The 21,119-nt window shown below is 35.2% G+C and overlaps 1 protein-coding gene and 1 non-coding gene across 11 annotated transcripts in view; one reads left to right on the top strand and one right to left on the bottom strand.

The window, feature by feature from the left end:
* Positions 1-21,119, bottom strand: part of Znf280d (zinc finger protein 280D) — a 118,967-nt gene that overhangs the window by 18,512 nt on the left and 79,336 nt on the right. For 8 of the 10 annotated variants that reach the window (XM_027411194.2, XM_035443797.1, XM_035443798.1 and 5 more), the window contains 9 exons: positions 20,934-21,091; positions 20,417-20,517; positions 19,609-19,755; positions 17,209-17,343; positions 15,197-15,507; positions 14,937-15,077; positions 11,103-11,165; positions 7,833-7,951; positions 7,651-7,687 (listed from right to left, as the gene is read on the bottom strand). In XM_027411194.2, the coding sequence (XP_027266995.1) occupies positions 7,651-7,687; positions 7,833-7,951; positions 11,103-11,165; positions 14,937-15,077; positions 15,197-15,507; positions 17,209-17,343; positions 19,609-19,755; positions 20,417-20,517; positions 20,934-21,091 (1,212 nt within the window). Of the gene's footprint in view, positions 1-6,616; positions 7,074-7,650; positions 7,688-7,832; positions 7,952-11,102; positions 11,166-14,936; positions 15,078-15,196; positions 15,508-17,208; positions 17,344-19,608; positions 19,756-20,416; positions 20,518-20,933; positions 21,092-21,119 lie in introns of those variants that run through there. The other 2 variants (XM_027411199.2, XM_027411196.2) reach the window with 2 other exon arrangements.
* LOC113835237 lies at positions 12,191-12,297 on the top strand. Its single transcript, XR_003484613.1, has one exon. It is a non-coding gene; the product is annotated as a U6 spliceosomal RNA (small nuclear RNA).

Below are 21,119 nucleotides of genomic sequence, written 5' to 3'. Positions count from 1 at the left end.
CCAGTTCCAGAGGACCCCTCACCCATGGCAAAACACCAGCACACATAAAATAAATAAATAAATAAACAAACAAACAAATAAATAAATAACCCAAATGCATAGTATCTACTTTGATAAGGAAACATAGCTTGAGTTCTTGAAGATCTAATGACTGAGATCCAGGAGGAAGATCTTTCAGTATCTCCAATTACCACAGTCACCACACAGAGGTTCACAGAATGGAAGAGCCCCAAATGACCTTACAAATCAGCCTGGCTTACTTTTTACCCTTTACTAATTTAAATATATGAAATGAATATGACATTTAAACTCTACACTTGGATTATGACCAGAGTCAGAACTTTCTAACCTCTAACTGAGGTTAGAAATTTACAAGAAATAATGGATTAGCTCCTTACACATTATCCATCACCCACAGATTCAGTAAGAGTGCTTTTTAGCCAAATCAGTTATTTTCAAGTGTAATGTTTAAAGGAAAAGGTTGACTTCACCAATAAAAGTTTACTTACTATTTGCACACATGAAAAAAATGATGATTACTGATTTAGTTGACAGTAGTATAACAAATGGCATTCACTTTGGGGTCCTTCTGATTTAGTATTACACAAAAATCATATAATGTAACTTTTATGCAGTATGAAATACTTGTGTAATTATGAAATCAGCTGACCATGTGTCCCTGTGAGGACATGGATTCAGTGTAGACTTCCTGTTTACTCTTCTGGCTATCTTTTTCTATATTACCTTGGTGCCACCGACCACACCCTTCAGTTATGTTTCCAATTCTAATTCCTGACAAAGTCTTGTGAATAGAAGGTAGGTAACTAGCATCAGTGTCATGAGTATACAGGAAGTTACCTGTATCAGACTATGAAAGAGCTACTGAGTACCACTGGTGCTAAGTATAAAATTCAGTACTTAGTAATTCTGAAATTAGAGAAAAGAATTCAAAAAGAGTCACTTTTCAATTTTCATTTCTTCCTAGTAGTCTTTACATTTGAGGGGTTAATAAAGTACAGTAAACATATTTGTATCTTTGCATGTATTTTATGTAATTTGAATCTTCAAAACAAAGACAACTTACAACCTAATTGCCACACCAGTGAGACAGTGGAGTTTCTGCTTAGCACAGACTTAGTAATCACACTCAGATATTTTATTCAATGAAGTAGACTCTCTTTATATACTTGAGCTATAGATAATATTTTACCATGGGTTCTTCTCCTATGAAAAAGGCTAAGAGACTTCCTTTCTTCCTTTCTTCGTTTTACTATTTTTGAGAAACAATCTCACTATGCAGTCCTGGCTGTCCTGAAACTCACTCTGTAAACCAGGCTGGCCTCAAACTCACAGAGATTCACCTACCTTCTGAGTGCTGAGATTAAAGGCATGCACCACCACACCAGGTGAGAGATTCGTCTTGCTGAATTTTTCAGCAAGGACAAGAATCTCAGAAAACAAAACAATAGTTGATTTCAGTTCTATTTTATAGTGAGTCTATGTAGGCTCACTGGAGAACACAGGAGGAGGAAAATCGAGAAAAGGGGGAAAAAACAGCAACTTCATGCCAAAGTACTGGAGAAACCTGTACTACTTTTCAAAATTCTATGAAAGAAAGAACAACTACTGCTAACTAGTACAATTAATGTGTTTTCATAAACTTGATTTGTTTAAGCAGCTAGGGAATTCTGAAAATGCCTACTTGAAGTCAATTAATGAAAAGGTTGTCTTTAGGAAGGAAGCATCATTTTAAAGGACTATTGTCCTTCTGAGGAGAGCGGGCTCTCTGCTACATTTCAATGAGGCAATGTTGTTCCATAGTCTTCAGACAAAAACAAAACACAGGCAGAATCACTCTCAATTCTGTTGTTAGAAAATCTTGTAATATTTATTTAAAGCACTGTGATGCCATTCACCAGTAGTTGAGAAGAACATATTGCCTGACTGAACTTCAAGTCAAAACTGTAACTAACTGCAGTACAAGTGGACTCTGTCACTAAAACTCTCAACCATGAGATTCTAGATATCGAGCTCCAGGGTCTCCTGTCATCAAGAAATATCAGCAAAAACAACATAACAGCTAGAGCAGCAGGAGGGACAGCAGCAGAGACAGCAACAGTAGAGGTAGCAGTGGCAGCAATGTATAGTTACTAAGTGCCTTGTTTCTCCAGCCTGTGCCAAATAATTTAAATGTTTAAGTAATTTTTTTGAATTAGTAACATGACCCACTGATTTCCATACATTGGTTCTACTCGTTATAGCTGTCCCACAATGCATTAGTTTCTTTTCGTGATGAGAAACCTGAGGCTTAGCAAGGGTTAAATTTTCCTGTAACTATAGCGTATTTAACAAGGATCTAAGCCTCTATCTGTCTACTTTATTTCAGCAGACATTCTTTTCATAGCACCAGCCTTCACAGTGGTGTGGATAAACAGATTTTCAATGTGGAAGATTAAGATCACTAAGGTCTCATATTTCAAAGACAGAAAAAGAGCAGTAAGCCTCTCCAAGTAGTCAAACACCAAGCTGGTAACAGAAGGGCTGAAGAAGGATCTCAAAAATTACAAGTAGATTGAAAGTATGAGATGGGCCATAAAGTATCAAGTACAAGGCAGTATAATTTAGTGGAAGACTGTAATAAAATTTAAAAAGATAGTATTATCAAAAACAAACCTAGGATACTCATGAATATTCCCTCAAAATTCAATGTAGTGCAACACTAACTCTATACACAAGATAAGAAACGAGAATCAGAGGCAATGGTTTGTGAAATGATATGGGTGGGCTAGAATGAAAAATGGGCTGAAAATCAGGGTGATTGTCTTTCAGTAATGTAGACAGAAATAAAACATGGGTGCTAATATAGCAACAGCAACAACCACACAGTTACTTTCATACTGTCTATATGCTATGCACTTTCAGAGACCACAAGCATATATTAATTCCTTTAACTTCCTCAACCTTTGTAAGTAGGCTCTTTTGTGACTTATATTTCAAGAATTGAGGAATTGGGGCAGAGATGTCAGATATCCTAACAGAGTCACTAAACAAAGCAGGAACTCCAACTCTGAAATCTATTACAAAGCCTACACTCTTACTACATCATAGAATCTATTTAAGGGTTTGAGAATACAGAGCTGGGCACCAAATCTGGAAGCCATTTAGGGAAAAAGCAGAACTTTATAAAGTTAAAAAGAAATTAAAGAAACCTCTTAACAGACGATGTAAAGTCTAGAAATAATAATAGTCTCAAAAGGTTACTAAGGTACCATGCTCTTGAATAACAGCATCCTTTAAGACTACAATCAGAGGCAGAAGGAGCTAATAATTGGTCTGCCTCTATTATGCACTACTTTGATTTTATAAATGAGGATATCATTTTTCCTGATATAAGTGGGAGAGTACACATGTACTTGCTAGCATTTAATTACACACTATACCTTATGTGATTCAGGAATATTTTCTGGGAATCCTAAGCCAACTGTTTATAGAAATTAGTTTTAGATCCCAATTAAGAAAAAATATAAATCTACATACTAGGAATTTACATGATTTATTAGATTTTAATATCTGGAGATTAATGTCAAATAAATATTGATGGAAAAGTGGGCTAATATTCTCTAGGACATTCACTTTAGAATTAAAAACACTACATTAATTAATCTTCTACCCCTCTCCCTCTCTCTCTCTCTCCCCCTCCCTCTCTCTCTCTCCCCCTCCCTCCCTCACTCCTCCTCCCTCTCTTCTCTCTTTTTTCTAGACAGGGTTTCTCTGTGGCTTTGGAGGCTGTCCTGGAACTAGCTCTTGTAGACCAGGCTGGTCTCGAACTCACAGAGATGCGCCTGCCTCTGCCTTCTGAGTGCTGGGATTAAAGGCATGTGCCACCCCACCCAGCTTTTTTTTTTTTTTTTTTTTTTTTGACACAAGGTCTTGCTATGTAGCCCTGGCTAGCCTAGAGCTCATTATGTAGTTGTCCTGGAAGTCACAGAAATCTACTTGCCTGTTTCCCAAGCGCCAGTACTAAGGATATATGCCACTACACCAAGCTAATTTTAACCTACACTTCCGTGATTTTTTTTCCCCAGACCATGTATAAATTATGGACATTACTTGTACAGTTCAGATACAGAGTCAGTCATCACCTTTTATAAGTACTTAGGATACTTTTTATAAGGATACATGTAGTACTGAACTGACCCAAGACTAAAATTCCTCAACATCAAGCACCCTGCTACTATTCTTGGGAAGAGGGATATGTTGGATTCTGAATTCAATGCACCTTAAGAGAAAAAGGACATGTAGCTGGGCGTTGGTGGCACACGCCTTTAATCCCAGCACTCGGGAGGCAGAAGCAGGTGGATCTCTGTGAGTTCCAGGCCAGTCTGGTCTGGGTTACCCAGTGAGTTCAAGGACAGCCTCCAAAACAATACAGAGAAACCCTGTCTCAAAAAAACCCAAACAAACAAAAAAAGACATGTAGGCATAACCAAGTTAGTACCCAGACCTTAACTTCCTCATCTCCTTGTGTCTTTCCTCAAATATTGCCTCTCAGTGGGGTCTTTTCGTATCATCAAATGGCACCCCCCTTCCAAATCCCACTTCCTATTTCCCTTTACCCTACTTCATTTTTCTTCCTAATACTGACCACATTCTAGCATGTTGTTTATTTTACTTTTTAATTGCCTGTTTTCACCACTAAAGTGTAAACTCCTCGAGGGCAGAATTCCAGTCTATACTTCTAGCACATAGAACAAAGCCAGGCATAAAGTATATGTTCAATAAATATCTGATGAAGGAATAAAAGAAATCCAAGAGATATGATGCTGTTCCAGACATGTTAAGAATTCAAAGCTATACAAATCTAAGAATGGCAAGGGGATTAATAGTGTATAAACTACCTTTTATTCAGCTGTAACTCCAAAGAACACAGGCATGATGAGATGGCTTTATGTAACTATTATATAAACTACTTTTAAAAACTTATTGGTAAAGACAGGTTGGAATTAAGAAAGAGCTGACTAGTACTAAGCAAATTTGACTAAAGGCCTATAATAAAGCTTTGTGTTGCTTTAAAGCAATTTTATTTTATTTTACTTTTTATGAATACAACATTCTGCCTCCATGTATGCCTGCTAGCCAGAAAGGAGCACCAGATCTCATTACGGATGGTTGTGAACTACCATGTGGTTGCTGGGAATTGAACTCATGACCTCTAGAAGAGCAGCCAGTGCTCTTAACCTCTGAGCCATCTCTCCAGCCCCGCTTTAAGGCATTTTTTTTAAAAAAAACAAAGTTACCATTGTCAGAACTTTAAGAGAAAAATATATATCATTGTCATGCCTGTAATCCCAGCAATTGGAATGCTGAGGCAGGAGGACCATGAGTTCAAATAAGCTACATAGCAAGACTATCTCATTTAACATTGGGGAAAAAAGGAAGAAAACAGGCAGATAAGACAGTGAACTTGGTGCACATTATATAAACCAGTTCTGTGAAAGATGAGATAATATGCAAATACCTAACCATAACCAAGGAAGAACAGATTCTCTAGTCTGTGAATGATAGAGAATTATTGTTAAAAATAGAAAAAGGCCATTTTTTTTTTCTGATCAGTTTTTAAAAGAATTTACAAAGTAATAGAGACCAGTGTATCAAATCCACTACAAAACAACAAGCTGTTATTGGGGATTTTAGAAATGCTTCATATATATTATCAAATTGTTTAGAAGCTTAAAACTAATTGAATCAACTTTGTTTTTTGCTAATTGCAAGGAACACAATAAAACAAAAAATGGTCATCTGAAAATGGCTTTATCTGGTTCGTAAGTACATATTTTAAAGATGCTAGAAAAATAGGCTTAAAGTATAATTAAAGAGCCTGCTAAGATCATAAGATCATAAGAAGCACTTTGTTTGTCTCCAAAATCCCGAAATCAGTGCTGCAAGAACAAAGGCCTTTTAGTTCGGCTTGGGGGAATGCAGATGTACTAAGTGGATGTGCTCTCAGTAGACATGTCATCCAATCAGACTCCAATAGCAGCTAATGCTCCTATTTGCAGGATAAAATTTAGTTTTATATGAAATTATTCATTAGGAAATATTTCTGACAAAAAAAACAAGATTTATTAAACTAAAGATCAAAACAATTGATTTGAATTCAATATAGTTAAGATAAGAAGTGATAAGTTTAATATATAAGTGGGAAGACATTCATGCATTACTGGTAATACTGTAATATAATTTTACCCAAAGGGATGATATTAATGACTCAGAAGAAATTACATATTAATTAAATGTTACTTTAAAATTTGTTTTTGGAATCTTCAAAAGTCTCACCCTATAACTCCCAATTACTTAGGTTAATAATCCTCAAATAGGGGCAGAGGACATAGTGGTTTAAGCAACACCATAATTGAAAAGCTACAAACAGGAGCCTACATGAATTTCTGAAGATTTTGACAAAATGAAACAAACATTAAAGTATTAGAGAATAGAAAAAATGGACATCAATAAATTTAGAGAACGGAAGATCAAGCTATCAGAATTAACTTAAATTTTAAAAAAAGAATGAGAATTATATTAAAATTATAGATAACATGCGACAATATATTTTCAATGACAGTAAAAATATCTATAATTTTAGAACATGTCATTGAGAAATGTTGTCTGAGGACCAAACACAGATATTATCTCCCAGAAATCAGGATGTTTGCATGTCCTGGACTGCCTTTGTGCTAGAGGAACATTTAAGGGCAGCAGGCAAAATGACTACATTTTAATTTGGGTATCAAAGCATTGATTTGATGGACTTTTCTTGTTCACAATTGGCTCACAAGATTAACAGCAAGAGCCAAAGCCACCAATGGGAGACATGCTCAGTTTGGTTGGCTTTTAGGCTGCCTCTGGCCAAATCAGCCTCAGCCTGATGGTAGACCAGAACCTACAGCAGGTTCCACAGTCAGTTCATTCTCATTCCTGGGAAAGAGTGAACAGGCAGCACTTGTGTCCATCGAAGGGGACACTGTCCAGGTACACCCTGGACATGTTTTGAAATCTCTGGGCTGATTCTGCATCTGAAAAATAAGAAAGATAGCACAATGACAGACAACGAATGAGGAAAAAGACAACCATCTGGCCTAAAAACTCAAGGCATAAGGTAAGAAGAAAGCAGACGAAACAAAAAGATAAACAGCTATATGATCTGGAATACATTACTCTGGAGGCAAGTACAGCAGAGAAAACACAAATTATTTTAAGCAAAGAAAAGACCAGAGCAATAAAAGTTATTTTTAGAGAGCCAACTGGAGAAGGAAAAAAAAGGTATGTTAAGACATGTGAATGACACAAAGATAAGGCAGAACAAGAATCTAGACGCATGTGAAAGCCGAAAAGAGTTGAGTAAAGAGCATTGGTGTCATGGACTTGTGTAATTGCCTTTGTGTAAGAAACATCTCAGAACTTTGAACTTAGGAAATTCCAACTTCTATTGAACCAGGTAATGAGCTCCATAGAGCAAGGAACCTATTTCAACAAGCAGCTTAAAAATAAAAACAAAAGACCAGTATTTTTTCACTCTTCATAAAGGCACACTTAATGCAATTGTGCTAAAATCCACCAAAGAGGAATACACTTAATAAAAATTACACTTACTCAGAAAGACGTTCAGAAGTTGGGATACACACAGAAACTGAAATCAGAAGAAAAGTTTCACATTTACAAGAGTATATGAACAATGATTGAGTGAAATAAAATTACTTAGTAAAAAGCCCTTATTTTGGCTGAATAAAAATAATAAATACAAAATATCTGAAATAGTAGCTATGTATACATACCTTTCTCTATTAAAACTTGGCAAGTATGAGTTTCATGTTGACTTAAGTGTGTAGCCATATTATCTAAGCCAGAAACATCAGTTAGGAAATCACAATTAAGGCACACTAGAGAAATGCCCCTATTAAAAAAAAAAGCAATAAAAAGGTTTAATTTTTTATGAAACCATACATAGGCTCAATACTATCTTTCCACATTTTTTGTGTAACTTACATTTTGCTATATAAATTTGACATAACCTTTAGAAAATGGTATAGCCACATCCAAGTTATGATGACATTTATTTATATAAGGCATTTGGTTTTAAAAGATAGGGGAAAGCTTAGTGGCAGAGCTCAGGCCTAAAATGTTCAGTTTTGAGTTTATTCCTAGTACCACCTCTTCCCCCCAAAGGTTTTTATGTTTTAGGAACATTCACCTTTTGTACAGCTGGAAAAAGCTGGAAGTCTACCAAGTCTTGGCTCTGCTATGAGCTTGGTTCCTAATGACTTTGTTTGTTTCTCTTATTAGTTATGGCTGTAATTCTTCTGCTTTGAGGGGACTGTAAATGGTCCCCCACCCCTGGTGTTTTTTTTGTTTTTGTTTTTGTTTTTGTTTTTTTTGTTGTTGTTACAGGGCTTCTCTGTGTAACAGCCTTGACTGTCCTAGAACTCACTCTGTAGACTAGGCCTGCCTCTGTCTCCTGAGTGCTGGGAGTAAAGGCGTGTGCCACCATGCCCTGACAGACTGTAAGATTCTTTACAATCTCTTTAATAAATTACTTTTGCTTAGGTGAAAAAAGAAATGACCATGCAATGTGATCACTGTTACTGTCAGTTTAACAACAAAGCATGCATGTCTGAAGTTTGTGGCAGCATAATGTTTTATAATGTGGCACATGCCTTCAGTCCCAGCACTGAGGAGGCAGAGGCAGGCAGATGTGAGTTTGGGGACAGCCAGGGCCATACAGAGAAACCCTATCTTGGATAACAAAGAAAAAAGAAAAAAAATTGAAGTTTTAAAAAAAAAAGTGAAACTAGGGGCAGGAGAGAGAGCTCAGCAAAGACATTGGCCAGTCTTCTGGAGGACCTGGATTCAACTCCCAACACCCATCTGGTGGCTCACATCCATCAGTAAAACCAGTTTCAGAGGAGCAGACACCATCCTCTGGCCTCTGCAAGCACCAGGCATGAATATAAGGGTAAAACATCCATATACATAATAAAATATTAATTTTTTGAATGTGAAAATAGGTTACACTATCTCCCCTGAAATTCTAACATACTGTCCATTCCACCTACAGGCTTCACTAGTAAAACAAACTAAAAATCCCCAAATTAATTCTTCCTGGCTGTCTTTTTTTTTAATGCCATTCACCTGACACTGAGGCTCCAACTAGTCTCTGCCTCTCTGCTTCCCTAAAGTATTACTGTGAAGCACTTCATGGTATCAGTAGTGGAGTACTCTGTGTATAGCTGGTTTCAGACATATCTCATCTAAATTTTACAACTTAAAGAAGTAGATGCTATAATTACTGTCTCTTTAGCTAGTATTAGCTTAACAGTCTACCAAAGACAAAGCTGGTAAGGGTCAGAATTAGGTTTGAAATAAAGTCCATATTCTGTGCACTGATTCATATCATTATAAAATCAGTCCTAACTAGCTGACAGGCCCAAGCTACATGGCTGACTCACCCACAAATTCACTTCATACAAAGCTAAACTCAACCTCCTTCAGTAATTAAGAAAAGAAAGAAAACTATATATTGATGTAAAGCATCCCAGTGTTTTCCATTTACTAAAACCTGAAGCCAGCTGATGAGATAGTTTAGCAAGTAAGAGCACTTGCCATGAAAAACTGAGGACCAAAGGTCAACCCCTGGAACCAACAAAAGGACAGAACCAACTTCTGAAAGTTGTCCTCTGATCTCTACATGTGTGCATGCAAACAGACTCACAGTAATACATAATATAAAAGACTTATTTACTTTCCTATATATCTTTTTTTTTTTTTTCCCCCAGTCAGGGTTTGTGTAGCCTTGGTTGTCCTGGAACAAGCTCTGTAGACCAGGCTGGTGTAGAATTCACAAAGATCCTCCTTCCTATACCTCCTGAGTGCTGGAATTAAAGGTGTATACCACCACCACCCTGTTCTAATTTTCTTATTTTACCTTAGATAACTCTGCACTATTCAAATATTGGAAAGCTTTATTTTTGTTATCATCATACAGTGCAAATGTACTTCATCTGGTCCGCACCTATCACCATTACAATGAATTTACCATGAGTACTATGGCATACACCTGATCTAATGACAGTAACACAACCCTGTAACATCTAGTCACAAGCAACCAACAGACACACTGGCACTGAGTTAATTAAAAAGATATAGCAAACTACACTGACAAAGAATGTTGTATCTATTAGAATGCCTGTAATACCACTTCTTGGCCTTTAGGATAAGATAAAGCATAGAATGCCTGTAATAAAAAACAAGTAATGAGTGCTAGAAAGATACACAAATTTGTATCTCTTACACAGTATTTGTGAGTATGTAAAATAGTGAAACTAATGAAAAACAGTCTTTTAGCTTCTTAAAGGCTTAACAGGGAATTAGAATTGAACCCAGCAAACCTAATCTTAAATACTCACAAAAGAGAAATGAGTGTTTGTAAAAACTTGTATAAAAAGAGAAAAGTGTTCCTAGCAAGATTATTTATAATAACCTCAAAATGTAAAACCAAAATGAACAACCTATGGTATATCCATAAAGTAAAATGCAATACTATTCATTAGTTTAAATAAATACTGCTATATTCTGTACTGTGGATGAACCTTGATAGGCAGTCACTAAGGACCACACAGAATACCATGCCATTTATTTACAAAACATGTAGAATGAACTAGTTTATATCATCACATAGAACATTTACAGTTGCTTGGGAATGGGCAGAGATGAAAGTAAATAGGAATAAGTACTAATAAATGGGATTACTTTTTAAGTACTGAAAATGTATACATATTAACTATGACTGATAGATACACAACATACTAAAATTTATTAAGATTACATGTTAAACACATGAAGAATATGGCATGTGCAATAGTTAATCTTAATTATTAATCTGGGGGGGGGTTAAGAAATAAACATCCAGCATTTCTGTGAAGGAGTTTCTAGGTTAAGTGAACTGGGAAGACCCACAGTATGTAAATTCTAGCTTTAAAAAGTTATCACATAAGAAAAAAATTACAATTATTGTTCAACAGAAGCTATTATAAAAATCACTCATTTACCTGAGATTTTCTGAATGCTTCTTAAATATACAAAACCTTTTACTTGGACGGTTACTATGAAAGCTGGAAAGACAAAAATAATTACAACACTTTTACTGGACAGAAAGCCACATTGATTTATATACACTTAAAGTCTATGCTTAAGTTTCTAACAAAATAGCATGCTGAGAATACTGCCCTCTTTTCTGTTTAAATCATCATCCCCTACCTTCTACTCAAGATGAGACTTCTACACACTGATCCCAAACTTTTGGGCAAAGGGGGTCTCCTACTTTGACCTCTGAGTAGGTGTGTACCACCATATGTGACTGTATCCTTTGTTTTGCTTAAAATTTTTATTTTGGTCTATGTATATGGACATTTTGCCTGTATATGTCTGTGCAACATGTGTATGCCTGTTGCCCATGGAAGGCACTGAATCTCCGAAAGAAAGGTACAGAAGGTTGTAACTGCCACATGGATACTGGGAACAGAACTTCAATACTCTGAAAGAGCAGTGGGTCCTCTTAACTGCTGAGACATCTTTCCAGTCCTGTGGGTATTATCTTTGTGTTTTCTCTATTGATACCTATTTTCTCTAAGCATATCTCAATCAATAACTCATTATTACGTAAGGGGAATAAAGAGAATTAAACTAAATTTTTATCTATTAACCATTAAAAACAATTTTTAATTTCTGCTAATGATATAATTTCATGATGATATGAGCCATTATTAGTAATAATTTACCACTTTTTGGTCTTAGCATGCTTACATAGATGGAAGGGAATTCAAATTAATTTCAAAAAATGTAAATGATACAGAATTACTACTTGAACTAATGGCTACTGTTTACATTTTTAATGTCAAATATATCAATAGAGGTCTTTAAGATTACCAGCAGCAGTTTAAAAAACAAAATGAAAATAAGGACTCCCTAATTTAAAACAATGCCTCCGCTCAACACAAAACAGAAAAGGTCACCGACCATACTTTTAGCCATATGATCACAGGTCTTCTATGCCCTTTAACTGTTTTGTACTAGAAGCCAGGGTTGGTTTATCGGTTATTTCTAAAGCCACACACCACACATAGTACCAGCACCAAATGTGCCCGCTTCGGCAGCACATATACTAAAATTGGAACGATACAGAGAAGATTAGCATGGCCCCTGTGCAAGGATGACAGGCAAATTCGTGAAGCATTCCATATAGAAAAAAAAAAAAAAAAAGAAAGAAAGAAAGAAAGAAAGAAAGAAAGGTAAAATCTCAGGTTACCCACAAATCTGCTGAATTAATCTCTGGCAGTGGGGCTTTAACTTTGCCAGTGATTATAACGCATGTTCAGGTAAATGGGTCTATATCACACAGGCTGTGTATACAGAAAAATAACTATTCTGGCTCACTGCAAACTTAGGAAATATTCTTCAAAGAGTTCAAATGGTTATTTCTTCAATTTGAGTAGAAGTATTAGTAAAGAATTTACACATATATGTATGATGGTAGTTTTTTTTTAAATCAATAAGAAGTTAAGACTCAAAATTATTTGCAAAAATTTGCATATGATTGCTCCTTTGAAAATCTAGTCTGAGATTTTGTCTGATTCATAAAATACTTGAATCAAATATTACCTTAAAAATAAAATTCAAAAATTATCTTTTTTTAGACAAGAATACCATTTTTTTATTTTATTATCTATTAGGAAAATTACACTTTAAGGTCTTTCTGATGGCTTTCAAATATGTCTACAATTTATAACCTTAAAATATTGATAAGAATTTCTAATTAATCTGATCCCTAGCTATAAATAACAGAATTTATGTTGCCTCTCTTCATGTTATCTAGATTTAAAACACAAGTTCCACAATTTTGTATATTAACCAAAAGGGGGGGAGGAGCCAGATGTGGTAAAACACATCTGTAATTCTAGTACTTGGGAGGCTGGAACAAGAGAATTTTAAGTTCAAGACCCATCTGGGCTACACAGTGAAACACCTGTGTTAAATTTTAAAATAGAAAGAATGGAAAAGGTGCTGAAAAAGAAATAAATCAAGCACAGAAATAATTTTCCTAATACCCTTAAAGAAACAAACAAAAACCTTGGAATGACCATCACAGAGAAACTGAAAGACATCTCCAACAAAAACCTTTGAAATACAGTAGAAACGGAGGAAGAAACCTGAAGACAAAACAACCTCCCATGCTAATGAATTGGAAAAAATTAATGTTGTAATACACTTTCAATGCAATCCCAGCAAAAAATTCCAATACCATCCTTCAGAAAAAGGATGAAAAACAACAACAACAACAACAAAAACAACAACAAAAAACCAAAAGACTTAAGATACATTTGGAAGCACAAATAACCTAAGATAACCAAATAATCCAGAACAAAACCAGAAAGGCTGACTATATCACTGCACCCTCACCATGTTCCTGTGTACAACCTTAGTAAAACTCCCTGGTGCACACGCACACACATACATACACACACAAATTAAAATTCTATATTATGAAGTGAGATTAGTATGAATGTCACAGACATTTCAGAACTGAACATTATATAAAGAGAGGAAAGGAGAAAAGGTTCAAAGTTATGTTGGCCTTTATGACAAGTGAACATGACTACAGAGTAAATGAGAAAACAAAATAGGATGGAAAATAATGAACCTGATGATACAGTGACAATAGAGCTTAATAGGGACTGAACATCATAGACTAATAGGAATTCAAAGGAATGAAGCACAGGAAGGTAGTCAAATGGTCCTATTAGGTAAGAAAGAGGGCATAAACACTGATAAAGTGCTGGGATACCAGAAGGCCAAGCTAATCAACAAGGACAGAAAACTGGCAAAGTACTGAAGCTACCATAAAGGTAGGATGGCCTTTGAAAACAAAATTTGGCAATAATCAAAAATCAACAGGAAAGCCAGGCTATGACCTAAAAGAAACTCACTTATACATGAATTCTATCCAAACAACCCCACAACAGCATCATTCCGAATAAGCAATATATCAGGTTTATTTACATAAGGACAACTATGATGATTCTTTAAAAATAAAAAACCATGGTGCTTGTTTCTCAAAGGATCCAGGTTCAGTTCCCAGGACCCACAAAGGCAGCTCATAGCTGCCTATAACTCTAACTCCAGAAAGCTTTTCTGGTCTGCACAGGCACCATATACATGTGGAATACACTCACAAAGACAAAAACACATATGCTTAAATAAAAACAAAATCTTAAAAATACATATATTTTAGAAATCTATCCTAGAAGAACAACATGTTCAATAATAGTAATATCCAAATGTGGATCATAAGAATTAATCTACCATAGAGCAAATGACAGGCACTCGATGTAGAACAGATGCATTATTGGAAAGAATTCCAACAGTGGCATCATGACATTCACTGACATTCACATGACATTCACATAAAGCTTCAGAGACAGACAGATGGTTGACAATGGATGACTATAGAGAAAGATGCAGGGGAACAAACCCAATAAAGCTCTTAGCATCACTGAAAATCCTCAAGTATGCTCTGAAGAGAATGAGAGTCATGGGAGTACATGGATTTGTCCATTAAAGATATTTAAACATTTAAATTTATGTTTGAAAAGAACCATCATTTTTAAACATTTTCAGGGATAAAATAAATCCAACAGAATAATTACTCATTTAACAAACCTATCTTAATTTCATTGGTTTAATTAATCATTTCATACAGTAATTTCTTGATTTGCTTTGTTATAACAGAAGACTACTAGGCTTCTAATATAGACAAATTGTTTTCAAAACAAATGCTTCTTCAATTATAATTATAATAGGCAAAACACTGACTGAACTCATCTTACCTCATCATGTGATTTACATAGGCTTTGCTACAGCTAGTGTTGTATCTGCAAAAACTACAGTGGACATATGTAGGAAAATGGTTTGCAAAATCTTTTATTTCAGAACAACATTCAATACACTCGTGAACACCTCGACGTAACCTTGTGGAGACATAAAAAAGATATTTTAAAACAAAAATAGTCAGAGAGGGCTATTACTAAAGATAATGTTGCTATATTTGAGTTTAAACTGGGAATGTGCATTAGGAGTACAGCATTACCTTAAGTTCCTCAAAGCTGTATTCACTTTACTTTTTTTATTACTATTAGCCACTGTGCTTTGTTTCTTCTGTGTATTACAGACTTTTGACCTGTTTTTAGATTTATTTCCATTAGACTTGCTTTCGTTAGGTTTACTGGGCTCAGATACAGTTGTATTCTGTGTACTTGTATCCAATGTAGTGGGATTTTTAGAAGTTACATTTTCAGTCCTTGGAGGTGAGAGCTGGAGGGTAGAAGTGCTTGCATCACTGATGGAAGGTGTAGCTGAAGGTCCTGATTGAAGAGGTCCAACTGAAGCTCGAATAGTAACCTACAAAAACGAAGAAAATATTTACTTAAAATAAGCTAAATCTTCCTAAGTATATTTTAAAAAGCACAGATAACTAGGTTTAGTCATCTATTTACTTTAAATATTAAGCCAATTAAAGGATTCAATTCATATTATCAGTTATGTTAACACTGTTATTAATAAATATTAATACAAATTGTATGATTCTAAGAAGATCGCATTTCATAGCCATTTTTGTGCTCTGATATAACTAAAAGTAATTCTCAAACAGAAGAACCCAAAACTTAAGTAGTAAAGACTGGAAAAAATAACTCTAGCAAGCCCTGTTACCCTTTGAAATTATTAGTATTAAACAAATATCGACAGCAAGAGTAATTATTCTTTCAGGATCAAGTGAGCCTAGGATTTGTGCAAGTGGCTGTATCAATTCATTATTCTGTAAGGAGAATACAACATTTAAAATTCTATAAAAGAACTAATAAAGCTTATTATTTACTGTTCAAAAGGAGATTCTGTTACATCTGTTGGTTGAAAATGAAAATGCAATCACCTACCAACATTTTCATTAATCACTTGTCTATACTTTCCTCAAATCCAAGGGACAGACAATGATGAAGTCCTATTAACACATTGCTTGTGTGATGTGCAAAAACACTGCACCAAGAATCAAAAGACCTGAAGTTAAATCTGCCTTCCTAGCCACATGAACTTGAAAAGTAACTGAATCTTAAGCCTCTCCTTATCTGTCACATAGAGTAATACCGACTGTAGGTACATCATTTACTGCTGTATGGATTAAGTAATAGAATATATGAAAAAGTACACTCAGAATTGTGTAAGTCTAAGGTGGCAGAAAAACATTTAGTGTCATTAATATTACTACTATTAATATGGGAAGAAATGAGAGAGGACTGCACTGCTTACATTAGTATTCTGCATGTGTAGTCCCAGCATGAAATGAATGGATTGCAGGGAAGGATGCTGGCTAGCTCCTCTTGCTCTAAGTCTTCAGAGCATGGCATTATATTATTTAGTCAATTCAAATGAAAGACATACCCACATTCAAAGGTAAGTACCCAAAGGCAAATATAAATGTTTTGGGGATTGTTTCACTTTGGATTATCCATGCCTCTGTTTTCCCTCCACTGGAACAAATATTCAAGAGCTGACTGTATATAAAGAAGTCAGAGAAAACAGATGTACATAAGGCAAAAAGGGAACAGTATATTACAATCATCAATTTACAGTCAGATAAGGGCTTGCTCACAATACTGTCCAGCAACAGAATTTGCTTCTTTGAGAGTAGACTCAACAATAACAACTTCAACAAACATCTGAGAAGCTGTAGCATTAGGTACTCTAAAAGATGCTGGAGTTACAAAGATAAATGAAAGAATGATTCCTGATATCAAATATCTCAGTGAACAGCTATTAAAACCAATACATATACTACTAATGAGAAAAGCTCAAATAGCCATACACTATTGAAATAACCCACTGATAAAGGGAGAAGTTTTATTCAATTGCACTTTTTATGAAGGAATACACCTGTCACTAAGTTCAAAACAATGGTTAGATTTTTTTCTTTCTAAGAACAAAAGCAGTAAAATCTTTAGCCTTAATAAATCATGTCATTTCTAACATATTTTGTTCCATAGATAAAACTAGGCAGGAGTCAGTTTTTAGTATACAAATGAAATAATACCACTCATTTAAACATACTTTTGTTCCAGGGGGCAGTCCTTCTAGCTGCTTGGGTTTTACAAATGTTCGGTGATGTTGAGTCTTGTGATCCATTTTCTCCTTGCATGTCAAAAACTGCAATCTGCATTTGGTACAACGATGTATTCCCTTTTTCTATTAGAAAAAAAAAAATCTACAGCCATAAATCCTGTTCTGAAACTCTTAGTTTTAATGATACTTTACTACAATAAACAATTATCAAAGAATCATCTCATTTTTAAAACTTGTATTAATTACTATTGGATCTCAAGAGTATCTGTTTCAAACATGAGGGTTAAAGAAATGGCTCAGTGTTTAAGAGCACTAGCTGCTCTTCCAGAGGACCTGGATTTGATTGCTAGCACCCAAATGGTGGCTAACTTATCTGTAACTCCAGTTCCAAGGGCCCCAACACACTTTTATGGCCTCTGCATGTGGTGCAGAATACATGAGAGCAAAACACCCATAAATACAAAATAAAAATAAATTAATCCTTAAAACAAAATTATGAAAGTTGAGACCCTGTCTCAAAAACAAACAACAAAACAACAAAGAATGTTAAAAATTGTGGTATGAAATGTCTTTTAGTCACAAATCAAGCATTTAAAGAAGTGATACTGTAAAAATTAGTTATTCTATGTTTTTATATAGAAGGGGCTGGAGAGATGGCTCAGCAGTTAAGTGCTTGTACTACTGCTCTTCCTGAGGATCCAAGTTCAATTCCTACCATGTGCACACACCCACACACTTAACATATAATTTTTTAAATGTTATTTTTAACACTTTGCTATTTCCCATTGGTTTGTATGTGGATTAAATGACCTTTCTAAAACCAAATAAATTTGACTGGATATTTCTAAGAAATGAAAGCAGTGTTATTCAATAAACTTCCCATAGTAAGAAAACATTCCATGGCTGTACTGTCTAACATAGTTACCATTAGTCACACATGATTACTGAGAAAAGAAGTGTAAAGGACTGGGGAAAATGTTATTACTCTGATCTGTTTATTGTACACGGTATAACTGTATCAAATTAGCACACTGTATCCCACAAAATAAACAACTGTTACATGTCAAAACAGTATTTTAAAAGAGGAACTGGAGAGATGACTCCATGGTTAAGAGCATTGGCTTCTCTTCCAGAGGACCAGGGTTTAATTTCCAGGATCCATATGGTGCTCACAACCATCTGTAATTCCAATTCCAGGGGACCCAATAGAAGCCTTTTTCTGACCTTTGCAGAAACCAATCACTCACATGGTGCACAGACTTAGATACACACAAAATACCAAATCATATTAAAGCATTCTTTAAAGAAGTATTTTAAAAGAACAGACAAGTTACAATGCTCAAAGCAGTAATAACAGGATGTTAAAGAGTTCTAGCTTCATCTTAAGATTATTTTATAGGCATGATTCATTCATTTTTTTTTCACAGATGCAGACAACACAAATGAATTAAAACAGGATGAATTAAAACAGAAAATACAGTCAAGAATCAGAAACTAAACAGGCTGGAAAGACAGTTCTGATGAGTTCATTTCCCAGAACTGTTTTTCTCTATAATCACTCACATCTCCTGGTGTGCATACTTAAAAAAGTACAAATACACTGAGCTTTGCAGTGAGCTGGCAAAACCTGACCACATCATCAGATCCAATGTAGACATGAGTTTCTGATTCCAACAAAGGCATTGTTGCTAAAGATGGTTTCAGTGTTACAACAACATTGTTAGCTCAAAGGATGGCTTAATTGCCCCAGGAAAAGAACCAAAAAGCATCACATCAGAAATGGAAGGAAGGATTCAACAACTAATGATGAGTTCCAGAAATTACATAGCTAAAGCTAGCATAAGTCATTCAGGAAACAAGCTGTGCTCTGGCAGAATCCAAATATTGACCAAGTACTTGTTTCCTTTGTCACGGTAACTATGAAACAGTACTTAAAGTCAATAATGACAACATGTCTTATCTTAACACCAGGGGTCTGGACAGTGGAGAGAAAACACAAGACAAGAGGAAAAAAGATTAAGAATTCTCTATCTTGATTCTTTCTCAATTCTAACACATTTTTTTCTCCTCCTCTTGAGAGGGTATTTCAAAATCATTTTCATATCCACTGAGACCCTGAAGTAGCCAATCTTTCCCATATTCCATTTGCCTTCTGTTTTGTCTCAATCCTAGGCTTCCTATTTCTTGTCATCTTTGAAACTCATCACTACTTATAGACCAAGAATCACTAGAAAAGTAGTAAGGAAAGAAGTGGAAGTTTTACAAGTGATTCTATACACACTTTAAATCACCTGCAAATGTGGAACAACTTCACTCCCTCTGACGAACAAACTTAATATTCTGAGTGATAATCAGGTAACATGAAAAAGTAAGAATTATTAAACTCACCTGATGCTTCATGTAATGATGCATATAGGGTGTGGCAATTTTAATAACTTTGAGGCAGAATGGACATAGCAAATTCTTAGTGTTTTCATGTGCTGTTTTAAAATGAGATTCTACATCAGAAAATAATGATGATCTGTAATTGCAAACCTAGAAATAAAAATGTGATTTTAAAATGGAAAGTTTGTAACTAATTTGCAACTACAGAGTAACAATGATGATTCATTTATTAGATTATATATTACCAATCCAGCTCTGGTGCCTATTCATGCAAGAAGCCCACTAATGAAGGCACCAAAAAGCAGAAGGTGATACTTCAGAGCTCAAGACTGCTTCCCAAAATAGGTAACTTCATTCTTATCAAGTAGATCACTTCTCTATCACCCCATCTTGTCTTGAATATTAAAGCTTTGGAAACTTCTAAAGGTTTTGGAGTCCTATAAAATACTTTATCTCTACATAAAACAGTACTAGTAAATTAAGTAGGAAGGACTTTAATTTTAGCTACCATTTTTACCTAAATGGCAAAAAAAAAGACCAATATATTTTACCACACATGAAAATTATATGAAATTCAAAAATCAGAGTTCATGAAGTTTTATTAGAACACAAGCACATCCATTCATTCTCTTTCACTCATTGAGCTGCCACAATGGGAGAGTTGACTGGTCATGACAAAGACTGTATTCCCTCTAAAACTAAATGTTTACTGTTTGGTCCCTTAACTAAAAGAAAAAATTTCTAACAATTTATCTAACACCTACAAATGTTAACACCAAAACAACAGTTAACACTATAAAACATGATATACCTGGCAGATGTATGGCATTTCACCAGGTTTATGATTATCCTTCATATGTTGTAAAAGATTCTGTTCAGTTTCAAATGACAGCTCACAGATTTTACAAATGGCTATAAATAGAAAGAAAATAGCAACATTTTAATACATAAATATAAAGGTTCTTTTTGGATAACGGTATCAATAAGTAATCAGCAGAAGAAGCAGTTAGAGGTAGTGAGCAATCATACATACTCAACACATGTAACTCTGTGCAGTTCTTCTAATTCTCTTTAAGCACTACCACAAATGCATGTTCCTTATCATATTGTCTCAGTACCAAATAACCTGCCTGAATGCATGTGGCTATACAAAGACACACATCTGGGATTTGAGCTGAAGCCGTTGGAGTAAGTTAACTTTCTCAATTTGCCCCCAAACTTCAAAGTCTATTTCTTGTTCTTATTTCTATAACAGTTTCCTCAAGATTTGCTCAGCTTCAACAGTCAAAACAGGGAACATTCAACACTGAAACGTGGTTGCAACTCACTAGAGAAGTCATGAAGCGTGTGTGTGCTCTCAATGTGGCACTGCAGCTGGAAGGGAGTGGGGAACTGGCGGTAACAGTGCTGGCAAGTGGTGTGCTTCTCCCAGCTCTCACTGCTCTGCTTCTCAAGCTCCAAATGGTGCTTCATGTGGTTCATAAACCTGGAAAAGATTGTCAGCAGGTGCAAAC

The sequence above is a fragment of the Cricetulus griseus genome, chromosome 4 (genome assembly GCF_003668045.3).
Source record: "Cricetulus griseus strain 17A/GY chromosome 4, alternate assembly CriGri-PICRH-1.0, whole genome shotgun sequence".
Taxonomy (NCBI): Eukaryota; Metazoa; Chordata; class Mammalia; order Rodentia; family Cricetidae; genus Cricetulus; species Cricetulus griseus.
The sequence above is the reverse complement of the archived record's forward strand: the minus strand, read 5'-3'. Positions and strand labels throughout refer to the sequence as shown.